The sequence below is a fragment of the Suricata suricatta genome, chromosome 15 (assembly GCF_006229205.1).
Source record: "Suricata suricatta isolate VVHF042 chromosome 15, meerkat_22Aug2017_6uvM2_HiC, whole genome shotgun sequence".
In the NCBI taxonomy this organism is placed as follows: Eukaryota; Metazoa; Chordata; class Mammalia; order Carnivora; family Herpestidae; genus Suricata; species Suricata suricatta.
Window position 1 is genome coordinate 67,790,812 of NC_043714.1, and position 16,485 is coordinate 67,807,296.

At 46.9% G+C, this 16,485-nt stretch overlaps 1 protein-coding gene across 4 annotated transcripts in view; it reads right to left on the reverse strand.

Moving 5' to 3' along the window:
• Positions 1–16,485, reverse strand: part of ASAP1 (ArfGAP with SH3 domain, ankyrin repeat and PH domain 1) — a 310,121-nt gene that overhangs the window by 57,317 nt on the left and 236,319 nt on the right. For 2 of the 4 annotated variants that reach the window (XM_029923859.1, XM_029923858.1), the window contains exons 11-13: positions 15,934–16,020; positions 10,425–10,525; positions 4,918–4,987 (exon numbers count right to left, since the gene is read on the reverse strand). In XM_029923859.1, coding sequence (XP_029779719.1) covers positions 4,918–4,987; positions 10,425–10,525; positions 15,934–16,020 — 258 coding nt within the window. Of the gene's footprint in view, positions 1–4,917; positions 5,033–10,424; positions 10,526–11,306; positions 11,316–15,933; positions 16,021–16,485 lie in introns of all 4 variants that reach the window. The other 2 variants (XM_029923855.1, XM_029923857.1) reach the window with 2 other exon arrangements.

Consider the following 16,485-nt stretch of genomic DNA (forward strand, 5'->3'; position numbering starts at 1 on the left):
TTCAGTGGTCGGAAGAGCAGAGTCTCCAGGGCTTGAAAACTGGTCCAGATGCTTACAAACGGCACACTCCTAGGCTTGGGACTGAGTTCTCCTAAGCCTTTGTTCCTTCTTCTATCAAATGCAGTTTCACCCAAAAGTATTCACTGAACACTAACTGTATGTCAGGCCGTGTGCCAGGTACTGGGAAATCCAAAGTAAGACATAGTTTCCACCTCCCAAGAACTTTCCAGACCAGTGAAAAGCACAGACGGTGGCATCCATGCTGGAGGGTGGGCCTGGCATGCTCTAAGTGATCGATAAAGGGTAGTCACCTGTCTTGTTTCAACCCACGATCTGAACTGTATGGGACACTGAGGTTAGTAAGTCCACCAAGTAAGGATTTCTGAGAAGCCAAACTTGTTACACTTCTGCAATTAAGTTTTTAGGATTCTTACAATAAAGCAATACTCCAATTCTAATTCTTATATAGTCTTTGATAAATTTTTAAATTATATGCTAAAATACTTAAAGAGGGACAAGGAAACAATTCAAAGATTCAGAAGTTTATGTATAATAGTTCAGTGGTTGGATATAAACTTCTTTATCCTTAGGCTTTGAGGCTGACGGAAATGTTTGCGATAGATTTCTTAGGATTGGTATTTTGAAATAAAAGCATTTTATGCCTTGCTCAAAACATACTACTTGGCCCATAAATGGAAGCCACTATCATTACCATAACAAATTCAGCGAGTGTCAGGGAATGTGATTCCCATAGGGATGTATTACTTTGAGTAGTAAATTTTTAAAAAAGTATGCCTTTGGACAGACACATGAAAAGCAATGAATTTGCAGATGAGCTCCCGCAGGAGCTGCCTCCTCTGCGGGCACCCGGAGAAATGCGCTTCCCCCTAAATAGTAAACTAGAGAGACGACTGGCCCCCAGAGCGGATCATTCTCGAATGGTCAATCCAACAGTCCATGGCTCATCAATCCAAATGCATACTCGACCTCTGCCGGGTCACTCTGGTATGTGGCACCGACTGGGGCCCTTCAGGCGGGAGGACTTCCCAAGTGCTCAGAGGTCCCAAAACAAAGCCTCTACGTTTTCTCACAACAAAGGTTCTTTTGTCCACTTTTCCAGAGATGACTCAATCCCCAGGTTTCCCCAAGGAAACTGCTGGCCTTCATTTTCAGCCCGGATTGTAAGTCATCAACCGTGTTTGCAAAGTCAGGAAAAGCGGCCTTTCTGTGGGAGCAGGGATGGGACTGAGTGATGTAACTGGCAGCAGAAACGTGTGGCCCAAAGCCAGTGGAAAGCGGGCAACGGAGTAACACGGATGGCGGGAGGGAATCTGAAGGGAGGTGGAGGAACCCACTCCTCCCCGCTCCCCGCGCCCCCCCACCCCCCCGGCTGCCCTGGGTGCAGGAGAGGTGGACCCACAACCCCCAGCGCTTGAGGAGAGCCTGCCCGCTGACACACAGCATGGCCAGGACACCTTACGAGGTGACGCAGAGAGCAACGACTCCTGCTAACCGGATGCCCACACCGAGCACGTTCCTGTGTTTCACCTTCACTGTAATTGTTAGGAGGGGAGTACTCTTCTAAGGTCACGCAGTACATGACTCAAATCTGACAGAGGCCTCAGTGCTCACGGCCACTAAACAACGTGGCTGATACGGTATCCGTTGTTGAGCGGAGCCTTACGAAAGCACGGTCACAGCTGGCTTGCCCACAGCCATGTGTTTGGGAGGAACAAGAAAAGCGAGGGTGGAAGAGAATGGATTTTTTATTTTTAGCTGTCAGAGGTCATGAGACTACCAGTGAGCGGTGCTCAGATTCACTCCGTCAACTCCACGGCTTCCCCTCACTGCACTGCCTCCCACAGCAGGCTCTTAAGAAAGCCCGGCAGGTGCGACATGATAAGGTCATGATAGAACTTGTCAAAAGGCTTTTTGAGGCTGTCAGACAGCCAGACGAGGCTACGGGAAGAGAAGAGCAGAGAGAGGGTACATGTCGCAAATCCCCAACTAAAAACTGATCCACATAAAGTCAAAAGGTCAGAAACTTTCACTGTAGTATATTTCACCTGAAAGACATTCTCTGGGGGTAGAGGAGCCTCCTGGGGCCTCCTCTGGCTTTTGTTTCTGCTCACATATTTGGTCCAACTCAGAGTCCCATCACTCGGACCCACCTCAGCTCATAAAATCAGATGATCATTAGCCACGAACCTGGCTCGGGAAAGCTGAGCGGACAGCAGGCACAATCCCATCCACGCAGCTCCAACCTCAGGCTCCAAGCTCACCGCGCAGAGCTGCGATCACACACCTCCCCGGACATAGGGCTCCAGCGTCTGCAGGCGTTAAGGTCTGGATGGCCCAGCCTGGGGTCCCATGCTGGGGAGGACCTGGGGTTGCAGGTGAGGGGAGCTCCCGTTGTGAGGTGTGAGGGTGTGTGAGCAGAGTTCCTGCCTTTCCTGGTTTTCTGGCTGTGCCACCTGTGAGCCAGGTGGCCTGTACGCCAACTTTTCCGAGCCCCAGGTCCCCCACCTGAACAGTGAAGGTGACCTCATCCATAACTTACGCTGTGAGAATTAAATGTTACAATGCATTCAGGTGCTGGTGAATGCCTACTGAATGGTATTTAAAAATGCTAGCTGCCATATGGTGATGGTGGTGGTGATGGTGGTGGTGGTGGTGGTTGTGGTGGTGGGGATACAAATGCTTCTGGAAAGTCAGATGGTAGCAATCTTCACTTTCACAGAGAAACCCAGGCCTGGAATGGAGACTGTTTCGTGGTCTATCAAACAGCAGTAACAAAAGCTATGTAAAATACGTTCTCGTAATGCGCTCAGAACAATGGATGCCCAAGCCACGGAGAATACTCAATAAGTGTTATCTACTCCCATCAGTATTTCTGATCTTGGATCATGTGACTGGAATTCTTCCAACATGTAGTTCCCCAAGTATTTTAATCGCCAACGTGATGAGCAGAGAGGGCCCCTGTGTGGCCAACAAACGCCAAATATAAGAGGTTTCAAAACTGAAATCCCAGCGTTCGCCAGGTGTGAGATAGGCTCGTGACCCAACTCTCTTAATAACAGCATCTATCTGGTGGGCTGTGGCAGTAATCACACACGGTAACACCCGCAGAGCGCTTTCTACAACCTGTCATAGTGCGTACTTAGTGGTACCTAACATTCTCGTGACCGTCAGCACTGTTTCATAACGTAACTGCATGGAATCAAATATGAGCAGGTCAAAGTTATCTCATCTGATGCCTATTCCAGCACCTGGGGTAGAGGAAAGCTTCATGAAATCTTGCCAAAGAAACGAGTAATTGTTACACAGCTTCAGTGATGACAACTAACTGACCTAAATTCACCTGTAGGATTTCCGGCATCAGATGGACAGCCTGTCACAACTGGCAGGATAGTTCAAAAATCTCAGCTGGACTGAGGGAGGCTGAGGGCCTCTGAGGAGTCACCCTGAGAGTTCTGCGAGGGACAAAGGATGCAGGTAATGTAACTGCTTACGTTCCACAAAGGCCAATAACTGTTAAGACGTATGGAATCTACCAGCAGGAAGGATTTGGCCGCAGGTGTACACGGACTACCTTCTGCGTACCAGGGTCTGCGGAGGGGGTGGGGCTGAAGAGAGATGAACGGGCCCTGCTAGGTGTCCCCGGGGGCAAGAGTCCAGCGGGTGATGGGTTCTGCAGAAGAGAGGCAGAGCGGACGGGCCGTGCCGGCAGCAGTGCCTGCCGCTATGATCCAACTCACTGTGCTTCCCTGTGCTTTAGTTCCTTCATCTGCAAAGACGGAGGGCAGGCCACTACATGGGCTGTAGAAGGGAGTGAGTGGAAGAAATCTTATGACGTGTCTGGCAGGAAGAAGTGCTTATTAAGTGGTACTTCTTGCTCAACAGAGGAAAATCGGATCTCAAGTGTGAATGATGAAAATTTGCCAATGTAAGAAATTGCTCATCCCTCATTTTTACTATCCTGCTAGCAATTAACTGCTTATCATAAACCCGAAGACATCACTTGGCACAGGAAACTGAAATGTCGCCGAGCTTCTCCGAGCTGGGATTGCTAGCTTTAGTGCACGCCCCTCCGTAAAGACTCTTGCTCTCCTGTGAGGCTTCCAGTCCCACCCGAAATATTTTCCGTTATAATCTTTGTGTCTTTAAGCATAAGCAGCCATTTCTTGCGAGTTTTAAAAGGACAAAACAGTAACTACTTATTTTATGGTGCATGTCCTGACTACCACTAAGACTGAATTTGCTGATACGAGACTTCCCGTTGAAAATGGGTGATACCAAACAAAAATTCTAGCTAGACTGTAAGTATCAACTGTAAGTATGTATATACAACTGACAATGATCTGAAGAGAAAACAGAATATAAGTGTTAATAGCTTAGTTACTTTCTACTTTCCACTGAATTGCTGTTATTCCTAAAGAAAGGGGAGTCACCACGGAGGCAATCTTATGATTTCAGGTTTATTTATATACACTTTAGCCCTTTCCCATAATGATGGACTTTCCGAGTAATTTAAATAATAACAAACAAAAAGACTAAGGATATTGTCCACATGTTATTTCATTTCCTAGTTATTTCATGCAAAGAACACCCTCTGTCATCTTTATAATTCAGAAAACTAGGTTTCTCAGAACCACCAGTAAGATTTCCCTGAAGATAAGATTATGAAATAAATGAATATTGAGGGAACCAGCACAGAAGCGCTAGAGGGGCAGGAGAACGAGACAGGGACCACAGGACAAGATGAGACCAGTGCTCCCCTGAAAGGACATCCCACAGCGTCTGACCCTAATGCGGACGTTACGCACCCCTTGCTGGGTCCATCATGTCCCAGCTTCCTGGTCCCCATGGCCAAAAGGCCTCACAAGCACAACAGAGTAAATTACAAGACGCACTTACTGTGGCGTGTGAGATGGTCAGGATCCCATTCTTGACTGCACACTTCCTCCTCTGCCACACTTTCCGGAGCCTGGGGAGCAAGTCAAACACAACCTGATGTAGTAGCTGGTTCACTCTGTGACACACAATTATGCCGTGTTATACGTGACAGTCATTACAAAACCGTGACAACAAAACAACAGCGAACCAAAAATGGCAAAACCCAGGAAACATTATTATCCCTTTAATTATCCCAGGTGGTGGGTAATTCAGACTAGGAGGCATATACAAGGATGCTCACTATAGCACTCTTTTAGTTTTTTTCAATGTTTGTTTTTTGGAAGAGAGCGAGAGTGAGAGATCATGAGCAGGGCAGAGGCAGAGAGAGAGGAAGACATAGAATCTGCAGCAGGCTCCAGGCTCTGAGTTGTCAGCATAGAGCCTGATGTGGGGCTTGAACTCACGAACCATGAGACAGTGACCTGAGTTGAAGTGGGACACTCAACCAGCTGAGCCACCCAGGTGTCCCTACAGCACTGTTCCTGATAGTGAGGTGGGAAACAACAGAAATCTAACAGCAGAATGAATAAATGCATTATAGTTACCTTCATATTATAGAGTATTATGTAGGAGTTTAAAAGGATCAAGTAACTACATCTGCACTGACATACATTTCTAAAGCACACCACTGATTGAAAAAAAGCAAGTGGTTTTAAAATAATTCAGGTATGATCTAGTAATGTTTAGTAATTTCTTTAAATATTACATATAAAATGGGACCCTAAGTTTCTCAGGGTACATAAAAACACGTACAAAGATATAGAAGAGGGTCTGGAAAGAGGTACGTTAACTGACCAAAGTACTCCTCTCTGGGAACGAGGCCCAGACCTGTACTAGGCTCACGCTAAAGAGTTTTTAATTGTATCTGTGAATCTTCTGCAAGAAGGCTGTTTTTTTTTTTTTAATTTTTTAATGTTTTATTTGTTTTTGATACAGAGAGAGACAAGGCATGACAGGGGGAGGGGCAGAGAGAGATGCAGAATCAGAAGCAGGTTCCAGGCTCTGAGCTGTCAGCACAGAGCCTGACATGGGGCTTGAACCCATGAAAGTGAGATCATGACCTGACCTGGGTACCCCAAGAAGGCTGTTTCAATCTATTGCTTCTGTAATTAAAATGCAATCTAAAGAAATGGAGAAAGTAACTCAAAACGTCTGCCAGGCAAGGAGGAGTGGGGGTGGGGCCACTGCAGGACCCAGAGAAAGGAGCTGTGGGTCATGGGTGAACATTTTTGGTCACCTGTACACCTCTCCTTCGGGCTGACACGTCTCCTCGGAAACAGCCAAAGAGAACTCATTCCAACCTGGAAGGTTTTGATTTTGGTGACGCTCCAGGTATGGGTGAGCCTGAGTGGGACAAGCACCTGTGCGGGCCGGTACAGGTGCCCTAGTAGAGAGCCGTCCCAGGAGGAAACCGAAAGCTCCAGGGAGCAGGGATCCCCTGGGCCAGGACAAGGCTTCTCAGGCCCTCGGTTGCCACGGAAACAGACAACATCAGAGGAGAGAACTGTAGCTTCTCTTGGGCATTTAAAGTAGTATCATCACGTGTTTCCTTTTCCTTCTTAACTGAGGCCTCTATGAGACCTGCCACAATATGAATTTGAAACCAACTCCCAACACAGACAGTGCAGTCCTGTGGTGTGTGACTACTGGCAGCAGGGTTTACTCCGAAGCAGCCTCACAGGGGACAGCATCTGGCACCATGTGACCGAAAATAAACTGAACACGCTGTGCTCAGAGAGCCAGTATCATCAGGGGGTAAATGCAGAACTACTGGTTGATAAACTGCCCTCAGATTACAGCGATGTCACTGCCTAGGGGAATGGCTGATGAGAGGTGACATCTGTCACAGGGTCACACCTGCATTCGGTTAATGTAGCCAGTGCTGTCGCTAGTCTGGCATCCCACCTGACCCTTGTAAAAGCCTGCTGAGTCAGGGGACGTGCTCCCTGGACTCACTGAGCCCAAACAGGTGTGGTCCTTCTTCAGCAACACATTTTAAGGTATCAACCAGCCAACTTATGAATAGTTGACCGTGAAGAAACTGTCCTGCCTCAGTATACTCATTTATTAAGTAAAACCTTTATTCATTAGTTTTTCTTAATGTATAGTAAGGAAACGCAAAACCAAACACAGAATTGAATTCTTCTGCATTAGCAATAAAGCCAGGGAAAGTAACACCAAAGCATTAACCTTTCCGCTAATAGAAATCGATCATGTGGTGCTCCAGGTGACCAAGGCGGAGCAAAATCAAGCCCCATCTCTGTGAACACTTGGAGAGCTTTAATTCCTGTGATTCCTATGGAATGGCCTCCATGCCCATGCTTTCCCCTTTCTGTACAGAAAGCTTTAAGGATGCTTGCCAAAGAAGCTCCTGAATGGGCGTACCACAGACTTCTACCACCTGTCCAGAGAGCACCATACAGAATGCCAGTTACAGCAGGCCCAAACCTTAGAATTCCAGAAAAGGGATTTTCTATGAGAAGGTGGTCTAGTGTCACTGAACGAGCTGCAACTCTGAGGCTCAATTACATGGGCGTCCATGCCAGCACCATACCCCCACCAGCCACGACTTTGCTCACGTCCTCTTGGAGGCTTGCTTGCCTTACTCGGCGTCATGAATATAATGATGCCCATCCTCTAGGACGATCGTGACAAGATATACGTAGAACAGCTACTCCTTGCCTCTCAATAAGTGCCTTTGGATTGCAAAGTTTTAAAATTACTTTAAAAAATGTAAAGTGTTTTTTAAATTGATGACAATCTTTTAAGTGACAAGGAGTGCTGCAGAACTGGAGTGTTCCGGAACTGGAGTCAGAAATTACTAAAAGCAAACGGTCCTTTGAAGGAGATCACATGACCCATCAGTAGTCACGGTCTGTAAGTGAGTCTGTCTTCGTACAAGCATTGCAATTCTCTCCTCCTCCGCAGGCAGCACTGATGGGCCACTCTGGGTTATCATTATTTACCCCCTGCAGCCTGGGCAATGGCGGGAGGCTGGCCACCGCTCGTGTGTGCCGGTTACCTTCCAGCACCTGGCCGACTACACCTGAGACACCAGAGTGCCTGACAGATGTGTGTGAAATGAGTGCATGGAGGAAGGACACCAGAAGAATGGAGGAGGCAGGTGTGTGAGTGGGTGACAGCCGATGCCTTGTGTATCCCAACGGCATCAACAGTGGCGATGCCCCCTCTGAAACGGAAGGGGAATGTACCCCAGCGTTAACTCAGAAGACCCAGGTTAGAAGTTGGGCTCTTGTAGGATCTCAGCCAATTCATCTCTCTGCAGGAGCGGCCTTACTCACAGGTGTCAAATGAGCTGAATGACAGGCACCTGGCGGTGTCCGGCAGGCACAGAGCACACGCTCACATGGGGACGCTTTTCCTGAACATTTCAGGTTTGAACCAAACAATACCTACTCAAAGATGTTGACCTTTCTCAATGGGTAGAAATTAACCACGTCACTTAGAAACGGGCAATTCTAATGTCAAGAAAACCTCCAGGCCTTTAGGCAAGTCGTGTTAAAACTACAGGATTAATAAATTTTTGTCCACTAGATACCATGCTGTTGGGTCTACAATTTGATCACTGTCTCTGTTATGAAAAGCCCAGCTTAAAACTGATCTGAGTAACTAGTGTGTTTTCTCTTCTTTCAAAATTTGCAAGATTTAATAGTCAACATTTATTGACTTTCTACAAAGAGCCAGGTGCTGCGCTATGTGCTGGGATGTTTTCCTTTCTTTACCACCGTATCTGCAAATCCTGGGGGGCCTACCCTCATCATCCAGGCTTTGGCCTTCTTCCCTTTCTGGGGCTGTTCCCTGGATTCCCGTCACCTCTGACCTGGTCTCTTGCTTCCGCTCTTACATCCTATAGAGCCGTGCTCAGCCCAGCAGCCAGAGAGCCTTTCAAACGAGTCAGATTTTGGCATTTCTCTGCTTAAAACCCTCCAAATGACTCTCATCCTCATTAGCGGCTTCCAAAGCCCTCCTGGCTTGGTGTCCTGCGCCCTCTAACCGTGTCTCTGTGACCCCCAGCTCCTCACTCTGTCCTCGCTGTGCCAAACACCTGTGTGTATCACAATAGGAAGCGTGCTCCTGGCCACTCCCCTCCCCCCAGATCTCTGCAGAGAGGATCCCCTCACTTTCTTCAAGTCTTTGCCCAGACATCTCCTCACACAGTCTTCTCTGACCACCCGTAGGACTGCAAGGGAGATTCCTATACGCGTCAAGGTGCTGCCTTGCTTCATCTCTCTCCATAGCGCACAACACTGACCTCCAATTTTCTTCCTCCTTTACTGTTTCTTGACTTAGAATGTAAGCTCTAAAAGGCTAAAGGCTTTCTCACTTTAATGTTTATTTTTGAGAAGGGGGCAGAAAGAGGGGGTATAGAGGATCTGAAGTGGGCTCTGTGCTGACAGCAGAGAGCCTGGTGCAGGGCTCAAACTCATGAACTGCGAGATCACGACCTGAGCCGAAGTCAGATGCCTTACTGACTGAGCCACTCAGGTGTCCCCTTTCTTACTTTTCTTGTTCAATGTTATATTCCCAAACGTCTCTAACAATGCTTGACATACACTCAAATTCCCAAAAGACATTCGGTGGATGCCTGAGTAGAGTAATAAGCCGAAGTGACAGTGATCAAAAATTTAGGGCTGTAATTTATAGAAGTAATAGTTGAAATTTTAACAAACAAAAAGAATGCATATGTCTTAGATAAAGATCAAGGAGTGCATATCCACAAGCAATCAGGAAACAAGAACCTGTCTTTCAAAGAGAAAGGCAGTGAGTTTAAGTGAATAGTTAGGGTTTTACTCGTGTACTTAGTGTGAAGCAGGATCCCCGGTCGAGCAGCGCGAAGGCGGCCAGCGCGGCAGGGCCGGGAGAAAGGGCCCCGGCCTACGCTGGAGACACAGGCAAGAGGGGCGGCCCTCCGTGCATTTCAAGCACGGGAATGACCTGATGTGCCTTCTGTCTTGTAAAGGCGACTCGAAGCGCCGTGCGGGGGCGCAGCAGAGAAGAGGGAGGGGCCCCAGGCCAGTCAGCAGGCGACCAGAACAGTTCAGGGGACAGCAGTGGCTCCTCTGAGGGCAGGCAGAGAGACAGCGAGAAAGGCATGAGGTCTCATAGTCACACTGGCTGTGACGTGACAGGAGGAGAGGAGTCGGGGTGACTCTCGGGTTGGGGTTTGGGCGGCCAGGCAGGCGCTCTGGGAGAGAAAAGGGCGATGGATAAAAGGGGAGAGAGGTGGGTGAGCATGGAGTCCGCCAGCCAGCCAGCACCTGCCTTCCTAAAATGGCACGTCCCAAGTCACAGGTGACATTTAGGGACCATGGGGCAATGACTGCTTCTTCTAAAGCCAGTAGGTTAAATCCCCTGAGCAAGACCGGCGGGCCAAGGTCCGAGGCTGGTGCGCTGGGAAGTCTGAAGGGCGCTTTCCTAGCTGCGGGTGGGAGCGAGTTCCTACGTACCCATCACTCTTCTTCAGCAGGTAGCCCTTCTTCTCACTGCCGTAGTCCTTGTTGCCCTGGAGCTGATGCATGCTGTACCCTCCCTGCCGGCTCTGCGAGTCCTGGGGAGGAGAAGCCACAGATCAAGCCAGTGCTGGGAGCACTTCGCAAGTCCTTGACTCTATTCCGCCACTGGGCCTCTGTCCACGGGTGGGGGGGCGAAGAGAATTCCCAGAACTTTAAGGGCTGTCAGGTCCTTGCCTTCATTTCAGAGGAAACTGGGCAGGGAAACAATCAGCAGAGTGCCGGCAAGTCTGCGGCGGAGGACCCGGGTCCAGAGCCGCCGTGTCTGGCTCAGAGCCCAGCCGTGTCCAGCATGCTGCCGGGCGGGCCGTCCCGTGCTAGGCCAAGTTTCCACAGGCAGCACGGGACGGCGGGGAAACCAGAGGCGGCTCCCGCAGGCCATGCAACCGGGATGAGCTCTTCCTCACGTACGCCTCTTCTCCTCCACACATTCTGCCTAAATGCCCACCATGAAAACGACCTTCTGAGTCAGGTATTGGAACTGTTCTAAGTTCTGGTTTTGTAACTAAGGAGGGCCCTGTAAAATAAGTTGTCAAGCATGCTTTTAGTTAAAAAAGGGGCTTCTCTGGTTGTGAAAAGCGGATGATATGGGACAACGGTGACCAGGACCAGCAGAACAGGACAGAGGCAAACCAGCTTGGTCTAATACCAGCACTCTGCCTGTACTCCCCACTCATTTCTAAAGACTACATGACCAGACACAGCCGTTCCGCCCTGACAATGGAAGAGATAAACCCACAACGCTCAGCTGCAGATTGAGCACATGGGGTCTGGACACAGAAGTAGGACAATACAATCTCACAGAAAGTGTTGACTTACTCTCCTAGACTTCGATCAGGAAGGGCAAAGGCAACAGAGAAAAAAGGCAGAACATTTGAAAACATAGTTAATTTCATTGATAGTCATTGTTCTTTTTAATAAGCATACAGACAGTCATAGCATTTCTTAATCACATACAGAGAAAACCCCATCAGAAAGAGAATTAACACCAGAACACACACCACCTTCAGAATCATGATAAACCTCAGGAGATGGGACAATAAAACGTCCTATATTTGTTTTACTTCAGGTTATTTGAGTCAGAAAAAACCTGCGTGGAAGAACACGAGGTACACCTCTCACCAAGATAAAATGGCAGACAAACTTCACAGTGTGCATAATGGGAATCGACACCTCAGTGAATCCCCAATTACTTTGGAAAACCTAAAAAGAACTAAAAATTGTCGAAGGATTCTTTTTTAGTGTTCTAAGCAAAGAGAACATAATAAAAATACCCAGCTCAGGAGTAACATTTGAAGAACCAGAAAGTGGACTTAACCACTGGTTATTTACTGTTGGCCTGTGTACAAGCTACCTTGAAGGTCGAGATGGTCTCTCTCTGGCATTTGGGATCCTTTTGGACCAAACACAATGTGCTCCGTGGATTCAAATTGATGTTATTAACGGCTGAGGGAACATCTCTAGGACAGCACACGTCTGTGAGGCTATTCCACATCAGATGAGTTCCGTGTTCAAAAGCATGTCCTGAATACCTAAACAGGAAGGTGCTGAGGAATGGGGTGGGGCACAGCCCGTGTCCCTGAGGAAGATGCTCATCCACCGACCACATGCTGTCCTGCCCTCTCCTGAAGGTAACTGGGTGCTGAATGCACACTTTACTGGGCAAACAGACTCACCCTGAAGAGGTTACAAACTAGTCATTTTTAAAATCTGAGTCATTTCTTGGTCTTAAAGGGGTCAGACTCTTTCCAGATGAAACACCTAATAGGACAGTTTCAATCACCTAAGGAAGGGGTGGCAGAGTGGACTGCGGGCTAGGACCCTATTCTAAAGTTCGTCTACATGTTTATTTTTAATCAGGGCCCATAGCCTTGCACTCACAGAAACGTGGCTCCCAGGCCCTCTCTGACAGGTGCTTTCAGGCTTTCTGGACCGATGATGTGACTACAGGACTGGACTACAGAACAGACTGGCTACAAGGACAGCCTTCCTCCACCAGTGCCTCCACGACAGCCCCCAAAGCAGTGACACAGTTTCTTGAAAGAGGCCGCAACATATCCATGGTAAAAAGAACAATCAGGGTGCCAAACGAGATGGGGTGGTGGAGAACGGCATGTGAGAAAACAAGAGGCAGGGGTAAATGAAATCCAAGGAGCTCTCTGCTTCTATCCAATGATGTCATGTAAAAACCACTTAAACATGGATCTTGAGTCAGGGACCTTTGCCATATCCGTACCTCCTAGAACATGAAAAACAAAATCTGAAATCCCCCTGGATAAAAATTCTTATGAAAAGAATAACTCTCTTCCTTGGAATGCTGTCCAATGAACTGAACGGCTCTTTGTCTGCCCACGGAACCGCTAGGCTGTCCAAATGCTTTAAAACTATGTAGCCCTGCCAGCAAGGTCACTAATCCTTAAAATAAAACTGGTTTTAAAAATATGAGTACTTAAGCAAGGATTTGGATGCTAATAACTTATGAAAAATACTATATTCTAAATTTGCCTCTAAGACATTCCCTACATACATTTATTACCAGCCTAAATAAACTACATTCTGAAATAGCGAGCTGACTGGGCTTTGCTCTGCATCAGGCAAATATGCTTGTATAGGTGAATGAAGTGGCTCATCTCCAGGCTCTGACCTCAGAAGCCCATCCCATCAGGCTGAGCAGGAAGGAAGCCATTCATTCCAGAAGTTTAGCCTAGACCACCCTACGCTAACTACTAATGAGTTCTAAGGCTTAAGGAAGGCCCACAAATGATTATTTCTGCACTCTGACAAATGAGGACCATTTAGCTTGCTTTGCAGGGTGTCTAGATAAATGAAAAAGGGATTTTCCTTTTTAAGAAAATAAATCGTGGAACATCAACACTAATAATAATTAACAAACCAAGACACAACGGAAGGAATGAAATGGGTCCTGAATCCTTTGACAGCATAATAAAAATCAAAGTGTATTCAGGAAAGAGAAATACGAGTGAGAAATCCATTTGGACCAAAAAACAAACAAACAAACAAAAAAAACCCAAACTTTACACAATGAACTTAAAACCTTGGGGAAATTCCATAATGGGAGCTCAGAAATGGAAACTGTAGAATGAAACTATGGTTTTGGTTTTTTTTTTTAGTTCAATTTCCTATTCTCTATTAGCAGTACAGACAAATCGCCTTACTTTCTTATTAGAAAACTGTATTAGCATATAAAATGCATTATTAAGGAGTAAAGTCTCAAATCTTTTTAGACAGCAAGCGATTACTGACTGATTTAATGGGGTTAGAGATGTTTCTCGTCTCCAACCTAAAACTAACCTCCTCCACCGAAGCTTTGAGCGTCTCGTGGAAGGGATACATGCAGTGGGCCAAGGCTCCCTTCTGGAAATGCTACTGAGTAGCTTTTGGGTGCCGACACTGTGACGGGAGAAATGGGCCAAACACAGAATCTGTCACACACCCTGCAAACCACACTATCATGCGCTAGTGAGAAAGACTCAAAATGCTGGAATTTGGGGAAAGATTTATGGGTGTCATTATTAAAAATAAAATATCTTCAACCCTAAATATAGTTACAGAGCAAACAGTTCTCTTGGGAAGTTAGGCTATTATAAAAACTCAAGATAATTAATTTCATAGAACATGTGCCAGAGATCAATGAATAATTTTACTTTTGACAAGAAAAAAACAAGTCCATCAAAAATCTGGGGATCCTGTTTACAGCTCAGATTCTTAGAGCTTTCTTTAAAAAAGTCAAGTGAGAACCTGGTGAGGGCGAAGAGGTTAAATAATTTGCTGGGGGCTTTTAATTTCTCAGGTCTACACTCTTCTCTAATAGTAGTGCTATGGAAATAACTCGATGGTGGAAGGTCCTCCTTTCTTATTTGTGTCATTAAAAATCATTACCTTCTTATTACTTATTTTGCAATGTGAGACAGTAACAGCACAGGAATAGGACAGGTGTGCTGTGAAAGATCAATTTTACTTGTAAAATACTCTGGACATGGTGCTAATGAACACTCGTCATTTATTAATTCGGAGCAGCATTAAATCAAATCATGTGCATTTCATCACGAACACACTCCTTTGGCTTATATGAACTTTGGTCTTTAGCTACTGTGAGCAGAATACATCAATCCCTATGCAAGACTAAAAGGGACTGTGACAGTCCTTCCCTGGCCCCCACACCCGCCCAAGAAAGGTCCCACATACTGGAAGGCGGTGATACTATACAACAAAGCAAAGGTAGGAAGTGGTTAAGGCCATTTTGGTAAGTACAAAACCTCACAGTTTTCTCTCTAAACAGAAATCTACCTCTTACCCCTCCTCCATTTAGGTCTTGCTATTGTTTTGACATGGAGAAATCATTCAAGGAGACCACGGCTCCTAGGATTTGTATGCCCGTAATAAGCACCTTCAAAGAGGCCTGGCTGAGGACAGCATGGGTACACGGCACACGCACACCTTCCTGGTCCTGACGCCCACGTCCTCCGGGCGGCAGGTGCCCGGAGTTACAGGCTACGGACTTCTCCCACCTGCTGAGACCCCAGGGGGAGACATTCACTCGGTAAAGAGAACCTTCGGGGGTTGCTTTCCCGGATTAGAGTTGCTTCCACGTTCAGGGGAGCTGCCTTGTTTTTGGACTCATGAACCCCTCCAGAAACTTTAGCCCTTGTGAGGTGCCATCACGAGGAAATGACAATATAAAAAATGCTATATATTATGTGATTATTATCAAATATTGCATTGAGAAATGACACTTAAATTCAATGCATAATAATTCCATAATATAAATAGGCACATTTTAACCCTCTCCTAGGAAACGGACCGTGCTCACTACGTAGTTTACCCTCAGCATAAAGTCCACACCCTGCAGTGTGTGTCCAAGGCTGTCCACAATTAGGCCTGGTTTCCACCTCGGAAACCCCGTCTCTCAGTTTTCCACCCTCCTTGCCCCACACGGTCTGCAGCCTGCTGACCATGCTGGGCAGTGTCCCACTCAGAGTCCCCTCTCTGCCGACGTGCCACCTCCCAGCAGATGTTAGGGCCCTAACACTGCTTTGTGAGGGCTCCTGGCTCTTATGGCCAGCCTGCTCTCTGCTACAGCCACCTGCTGTCTGCCCAGCAAGGACGGAGGTGACCTAGAGAGGATGGGGCGTGCACTTCACCCTGACAGGATGCAGGGCTTCTGAACTACACGTGGTCAAAGCCAGAATGGCAAACCTCGGGGCGATGGACTGCAGCCTGGGCGTTAAGCACATCTCTCGTATAAGGAGGGCAAGGAAATAAAGCCCCGCTGTCACGTGGGCCAGGCAGCGGGACACACTTGTGTCTTCTAGCTCACGTGTCCCCACAACCCTGGTGGCAGGAGGCTGCTGACATGCCGATTCTGCAGATCAGGAAACACCTCACTTATACTGGGAACCCTGCTGGAAACATCTAGATCACCTACTTCTTTCTGATCAAGTTGAAGAGAGGATTTTATTAAGTCTCGGAGTGCAGTTAGCTGTTTCTTTTCTTCATCCTGGGTCTGTTTTATCTGTGACAGAAAAACGGGACTTTTACCACACGTCTTTTATACATTTATGAGCAGAGTTTAATTCATCCAAATATAAACCAGTCATTAAACAGTTTATAGAGTTGATTTCCTCATTAAACTCTTTGATACGAACTCATTTTTTATACAAAAGGCAGAGTCTTCTCATCTTGTGAAAGTACCAGTGAGTTTTAAAATTAGTGAATCTGTACCATGCTTTCTTATTAAAGAATACATCTAGGCAAGACCATTAAGTCTGAAGTACTGTTTCAAACAAAGTTAAGAAATAGCACTGAGTCACTTGCTTCTGGTTTTTCAAAGGGTGGGAACAGGAATACCAGGATGGTTAAATGGGCCCGAGGAAAATAGTAAAAAGGACCAGAACCCAATGGGCTAATGTATATATGAAAGTTTACTCTTTTCCCAAGGTAATGAATGGGTTGTGCTTTTTATAATCAGCTAGAACTT